Here is a 7,737-nt window from a genome sequence, read left to right as displayed (position 1 = left end):
TCTTCGAGTTTGGGGTTGCCCAGTTGAAGTAAGGTTGTATAACCCAAATGAAAAGAAGCTAGATCCTAGGACAGTCAGTGGTTATTTTATTGGCTATCCTGAAAAGTCAAAGGGGTATAGATTTTACTGTCCTAATCACAGTACGAGAATAGTAGAGACTCGAAATGCTAGATTCATTTAGAACGGTCAAACTAGTGGGAGCATTGAACCATGAAAAGTGGACATTAAAGAAATTAAGGTTGAAGCTTCTTCTCCTGAAATTGCACGTGAAATTGTTGTACCAATCGTGTCGTCACAGTCAAATGACATAATGGGACAACAACGAAATGAAGAGCAAGACCCACAAAATGACAATAATGATCAAGTCACAATTCAAGGGGAGAATAATATGTCACGTGAACAGTCAAGGCAACCTGTAAGGCGAAAGAGGGTGGTCAATGTTCCAGAGGAACAATTAAGGCGATCTATAAGAGAAAGAAGATCAGCCATCCCAAATGACTACGAGACATATAACGTTGAATGTGACTTGAGCATTAGTGAGGATCCCGTCTCATTCCGTAAGGCCATGGAAAGTGATAATTCTGAAAAGTGGTTAATTGCCATGAAAGAGGAGATGAAATCTATGGATGACAACAAAGTATGGGACTTAGTTGTGTTACCTGAGGGTTCCAAGGCCGTTGGATCGAAATGGGTCTATAAGACCAAAAGGGACTCTAAAGGTAACATTGAAAGGTATAAGGCTCGACTTGTTGCCAAAGGTTTTACTCAGAAAGATGGCATTGACTATAAAGAAACTTTCTCTCCGGTGTCAAAGAAAGATTCTTTAAGAATTGTCTTGGCTTTGGTAGCTCACTATGATCTAGAGCTTCACCAAATGGATGTAAAGACCGCTTTTCTAAATGGTGAGCTTGAGGAAGAAGTATATATGGACCAACCTGAGGGATTTCCATCCCCGGGTAATGAAGATAAGTTGTGTAGGCTGAGGAAGTCGATATATGGACTAAAACAAGCTTCTAGACAATGGTATTTAAAGTTTAATGATACCATCACGTCATATGGGTTTGTAGAGATTACCGTTGATCGGTGTATCTACATTAAGATCAGTGGGAGCAGATTTGTTATTTTAGTCTTATATGTTGATGATATTTTACTTGCTGCGAATGATCTAGGCATGTTGCATGATGTAAAGAAATATCTATCTAAAAACTTTGAAATGAAAGATATGGGGGAGGCATCCTATGTGATCGGAATTGAAATTTTCCGTGATAGCTCACAAGGACTGTTAGGGTTGTCGCAGAAAGCTTACATTGACAAAGTTTTAGAGAGATATAGAATGAATGAATGCTCTGCAGGAATAGTTCTTATACAGAAAGGGGACAAATTTAGTAAAATGCAATGACCCCGTAATGAGCTGGAACGGAAAGAAATGGAGAGAATTCCCTATGCATCTGTGGTTGGGAGTTTGAACTATGTTCAGACATGTACTCGACCAGATATCAGCTTTGCTGTTGGAATGTTGGGTCGGTACCAAAGTAATCTCGGGATGGATCACTGAAAAGCTGCAAAGAAGGTCCTTAGGTACTTGCAAGACACTAAGGAGCTCATGCTTACTTATAGGAGATCCGATCATCTTGAGGTGATTGGTTATTCAGATTCAGATTATGCCGGATGTGTTGATAGTAGAAAATCAACATTTGGCTACTTGTTCCTTTTAGCTGAAGGGGCAGTATCATGGAAAAGTAGGAAGCAGTCTGTCATTGCTACTTCTACTATGGAAGCTGAATTTGTGGCATACTTTGAGGCCACTATTCATGCATTGTGGTTGCGAAACTTTATCTCGGGACTTGGAATCGTCGATAGTATTGCCAAGCCGCTGAGAATTTATTGTGATAATTCTGCAGCCGTTTTCTTCTCTAAGAACGATAAATACTCCAAGGGTGCTAAACACATGGAATTAAAGTTCTTATCGGTCAAAGAGGAGGTACAGAAGCAAAGAGTGTCATTTGAGCATATAAGAACGGATAAAATGGTGGCAGATCCATTAACTAAGGGATTACCACCCAAGGCGTTCATTGGCCATGTAGAACGCATGAGTGTTGTATCAAAAGCTTTGTTATTATAAAGTTAATATGCTTGTAATAAAAATGACATCTAGAATTCACTTATAGTATTGTTTCTGTTATAATAGACATGTTAATCATTATAGTATATGTATACATTACAGTTATTAGATTACATGTGACTAATTGTGAGAATTAATGTTCTTCTCAAATTAAAGATGACTTAGATTTGGAATTGATTTGTGATACATGGAAGGAATCATGTCGATTAATAAATGATGTGTGACCGCCATGATCCAATTAGTTCTAATTCGATTAATATATAAAAGTTAGTGAGTTTAACATAAAAGTGCACATTATAGTATTATTAAACCATCAAGTTAACACAAAGGCCAAGTGGGAGAATGTTAGAATAATTAATAATATTCGTATGGCCTATGTGTTTCGGGTTTTAATAAAAGTTAAGTTCACATTAATATTACGAGACTTTAATATAAAAGACGGTATCGTGATGGATCGGTCCCGATTAATGTAATTAAAGTCCGGGAATTATTATTCCCTCTTACCTTACCCTAACATGTCCCGTCTTTCACGAAATGGTACGATCGGGTTTCGGTTGTGCGAAAAGGTACGTAGTATATTTATTTATACTGGAAGTTAAAAACAAAGTTTTTCATTCATCCGACAAAATACAAAAGAAACATACGTACAAGAAAAGAAAGGGTAAAAAGACACAGTTTCTTCTCCATCATCAAGAAACATTAAGGAAGGGTCAAGAAGGAGAATCAATTGGTTTATACTTCTTATTATTGAATTGATTGCGTCTGTAAGACATGGACCAAGATTAGTCCTTTATTCCGTCTTTATAATTGTATTAGGGTTGAATTAATTCAAGTCTATATTGATTTTTGGGACTGATTGCATTATTGGAATCTCATTATTGAAATCATAAAGTTAATCTTACATAATGTAATTATTGTTGTTAGTTAGGTAGGTAGTATAATGTTGATTTTGATATTGTTAGAATTAGTGCTAGAATTTGTAAAATGTTATTGTTGTTAAAAATTATAATTAGTTTTTTTTTTAAAAACAAAAATTATAATTAGTGTTAGTTAGATTAGCTATGTTCAATTCAATTAACTTAACATTAAAGATGCTTTCATCTAAGAGAAATGATTCTGAAATGCTATCAAATAACTCTAAAAATAATGTATAATGTTAAAATATTTTACATGGCTAGTTAGTTAGAAATGATTCTAAAAATGTTATGTTAGTTAGTTAGAATAGTCATGTAAAATATAGAATAATGTTAGTTTAAATAATCATATCACTGGCTTTCATACCACGGCATTGCAATTTCAAGTCATTGGCTTACATACCATGACACTACTATTTCTCTATGTCGATAAGTTCTTCTTCCATTGTTGCAATTATTCTAACAAATTGAAAACTTTTATTCCGTAACAATGGTTGTTGTCTCGAATGATGCCACCCCTAATTTGTTTAAATTGGAGCCGTTAGATGACAATAATTTTAAAAAATGGTGGCAAAAGTTGCTCATGTTTTTTGAATAATTAGATGTTGATCATGTTTAGTTTAATGACCCCTCTATTCCTATTATTCACAATTTTGTTGAAGAAACTCCTCCCCTTGCCGCTATCGTTAAAAAAAACGAAAAGTCTCTGAAAATATATGATAAGGACAAAAAAATAGAGCAAAGTGTCATATTCTTAATCACATAACTAATATTTTATTCGACTTGTTCATGGTACATAAGTCTGCTAAATTTATTTGGGAGCCACTAGAGAAAAATAATATGGATCTGATTATGCTGGTAAAAAGAAGTACGTGATTGAGATTTGAGAAATGGCTAAACTTTTCTATGGTAGATGATAAACCGGTTATGGAAAGTTCATGATTATGAGAATTTATGTGCCGATGTAAATGACGTATGAAATTGGATTAAGTGTTTTTGGCTAATGCGTCGTTGCTTGATAACTGCGTATATGGTTAAGTTGCATACATGGACTTACTTCATATATTTGGTAGACTTTTGTAGTGTTTCACGCAATTTCCGATATTGAGTGGAGGCCGAGACTTGTCACGTCTCATAACCAGTGTACTCGTGTCTAACACTGTGCCGATCACCGACACTCGTGGGGTATGCCCCAAAGCGTGCCGGACACCATAAAGCTATGTCTAACTTTGTTCATTTATCTGAGCATGTGTCAAAGAAATTCCAATCGAAAATAAGCAATGGTCGACGCTTCTGAAGACGCCTGGGTGCCACCACCTCCTTCAAACTACTGGTGGACATGCTTGTGAGTTATTTTCTGTGGGACTCCACCATGACTCCAAGTATTTTAAGCAGCGTGATACGTTGGAGATTTACGGTTGTATTAATATATATGATAAAGATGGCAATTGCTATCACCTCTTTACTCGAACCTTTGAAGATCCCCAGACTTTAACTCCCCAATACAATCTCTTATCTCTGAATATGCCGCACAAATGTCTTGTTTCCACTTCTTGGTTGAGTATGTCTTTGAGTCTTAAGGATAAGGCTGATGATGCTCTCATCGTCGAAAACGATTTTGATTTTGACAAACTGACCGAAATCAATCAATACAACAAAGTCCGAATACTTGGTGATAATTCTGTTTTTGTGACTTATGCTGCCTTCCCTGCTGCCGTTCTGGCTTTTCTTAAAATCACGCTTATTAAGTCAAATGATGATAGTGTTCCTGCGCCTGTTAATCTATGTGGAAAAATTATTGCTCGTTGTGGGAACACATATGGTTACAAGTATCCCGGGATAATGCTTTTTAACAGTCTTTCTAATCAGTCCTTCCAGGCAATGACTAACGTTCCTATTGAGCTTTCTAGAGACGTGGTGGTTGTGCCTGCATATTCGTTTCTTAGGATTAATCTTCACCAAGAAGAAGAAGATGTTACTTGTCAGGCAGACTTCCTTGCCAGCCATATCGGTGCCGAGACTCATGATATTGCAACTAAAGATTTTGTTGTCCGTTTTAATGTGCAATGGGGTCACCCATATATACTTAAGGACGATGCTAGGCAGCTGTTTAAATGCCCCAAGGTCATGTGCTTTCCCGCCTCACTTGTTTTTTTTTTTTTTTATTTATTTCCTCTCTCATTTTCTTTATGTAATTCTATTTAGGAGTTTCTTTGGTTATCCATTCAGAAATCCATTGTTTCACAAAGACGCCACTTTCGTCGGTAGGTAACTCTTTATTGGGTTTACTTTTATTGTTTTGATTTTACAATTATTTTCGTCCATTTGTTGGTGTTGTATACTACTTGTATCAAATGATTGTCGTTTTGACACCACTTTTTGTTGCCAGGAAACCCATACCACGTATGCCGGCTCATCCCCTAGTTGAGGTGTATGCAGTTGTGATTCATCACGATACTAATAGTGAGTTAAAAATCTGCGGAACAATGGTAATTCGTGACGATTTCCGTGACTTTTTAGTATTTGACAGAAATGAGCTGAATCCTCTGAAATTTTCTGGAAATGAGGAAACCATTCCTATAACTGTCCAAAGGCGTTGTTTTAACATGTCTAATTATTTGTCTATTGAACTAAAGCTTGAGGATGTTATTTACTTATTGGAAAATTCTCTATGGCAAAGAGCTGATGCCTTGGTATGATAAGCATATTTGCTCCGTCATTCGTGGTATGCATGGCTACGCTGAGGTGTTTTATACAATGTTTTCCGAGGCAGTGCAGGCTAAAGTTAGAATTACATTCGAGTGGTATGGTGGATATCAGGATGTTATTTATTGTGTTGATGGCAGTGTTGTTGCTAGGCACGGTAATGGAACATATTTGACTGAACATGACAAGAAATATTATCAGTGTGTCCTTTTTCGGGTTAATTCTTCAAACATCGAATCAGGTTGTTCTTTACCACTCTCAAAATCTGTGGTTGCTGTGCCAATTGGTTCGTTCTTAATGGTTGCCGTTGACTTGTACGCAAGACCGCAGTCTCTTGCACTTCCACTAGAACATTTAGAATCGGATCTGTCTTTTAATTTGGGTTCTGAGATTCCGCAGATTATTGAGCGCGACAACTGCCGCATTCAAGTGGCTGTAGAATGGAGTGATCTCGATAAATTATTTTCCGAAGAAAGAGTCTTGTTTAATGGCGACGACATGCTAGGTTTGTTAATGGAGTGATCTCGGTAACCTATGTATTTGTAAGCTTTGCTAACAAGCGAACTAATCTTCTAGATATTTTTATATTATTATGAATTATCAATGGTTAAGCACTTAAGCCATTTCAGAGGTTAAAAAAGGTTCATGCATTTTGGAGGGGGTACTACTTCTATCAAGGAGAATAGTGTGAATTGGGTTCGTAATAGTAACCCAATGTGTGTTGTGGGTAGGATCGGTGATTGTGGAAATGTGCGGGTGATGGTGGATGCGGGTTGGAAGGGACTGGACAAGGCGGGAGTTGGGTGGATTGCTATGTCTGAAAATGGCGAACGATTCTACAACACAGACAGGAAAATTAGAGCGGAATCAGCATTGGAGGCTGAAGGTTTTGGTGTTTTCTTGGTGCTTTCCTGGGCTAGGGAAAGGGGACTACGACATTTGGAGATTTCTTCCGACTGTCTATCACTCATTCTGCAGCTTACGGGGATGGAACGACCACATCACCTGCTAAAGGCAGTTTTGGAAGATATCTATGATTGTTTCTCTTCTTTTCATTGCTTAGCTTTTAGTTTTATTCCTAGGCATTTCAATAATGTTGCCCATAGTCTTGCTTGTCAAGCTATGGATAGTTTAGGTATACACGATTTTACTGCTGCCAAAAAAAAAAAAAAAAAAAAGTTTATGAAGCTTTGTTCTTAATGAAGGTTGTGTGCTTATTATCACTAGAGTTTATTGGTGGTTATTTAATGGCTAATCATTTCTTGATTTTAAGCTTATATGCTCCTTGACGTGTTTTGCAAGCCAAGTTAACACTCAAGCTAGTTTTTGCACGGGTATAATATGAATTTATGTATAACATTTTATTTATGTAGGTGCCAAATTAATGTAGTCTACAAATATGTAAACGTATGAATAAGTAAATAGTTAGATGTATAATTATTATAAATAGCGGTAAAAAAAATGAAGATATACAAACACATGAGCATATATTATTATAGTTAACCCACATTGGAGTGTATGCTTAGTAGTTAATACTATTATAAATACTCAAAAATCTCTTTGCAAACAACATTTGAAATTACATGTTTATGTTTGGTTGTTCCATATAAATATTTTCAAACCTTTTTTTACTTGTCACACCTCGTAACTAAAAATAGGTGGGTCTATGAAGAGATTAGGAATTACTGAGTTTGGTTCAAATTTGAAAAATCTTGGATTTTCACTAAAAATTGGAAAAATATGAATTTTCAGTCATAAGAGCTTATGATAAATCCATTTTTTTCTTTCTCTCTCAATATTGTTGGTAAACCAAGGCAGGAACCCTTGCAGAATAGACTTGATAAAAGGCCTACACAGTGAATACTTGCTTGGTCAATAAGGAGTCAAATAACAAAGATTCCAACACAAACAACTGGAATTCTTTATCGGATTTTCCAACATGTGTTAATAAGTTAATTATAGAAAGTTTTTTGAGAATATTTCACTAATTATGAT

General features: G+C 36.1%; 1 protein-coding gene across 1 annotated transcript; it reads left to right on the top strand.

The window, feature by feature from the left end:
- Nucleotides 1-6,387: 6,387 nt before the first annotated feature.
- On the top strand, nt 6,388-7,031 carry LOC141638006 (uncharacterized). The gene is made up of 2 exons (XM_074447463.1): nt 6,388-6,877; nt 6,970-7,031. The coding sequence occupies exons 1-2, from the start codon at nt 6,388-6,390 to the stop codon at nt 7,029-7,031; spliced, it is 552 nt and encodes a 183-aa protein (XP_074303564.1).
- The last annotated feature ends 706 nt before the right edge of the window (nt 7,032-7,737 follow it).

Source organism: Silene latifolia, chromosome 2 (genome assembly GCF_048544455.1).
Source record: "Silene latifolia isolate original U9 population chromosome 2, ASM4854445v1, whole genome shotgun sequence".
Classification (NCBI taxonomy): domain Eukaryota; kingdom Viridiplantae; phylum Streptophyta; class Magnoliopsida; order Caryophyllales; family Caryophyllaceae; genus Silene; species Silene latifolia.
The sequence above is the reverse complement of the archived record's forward strand: the minus strand, read 5'-3'. Positions and strand labels throughout refer to the sequence as shown.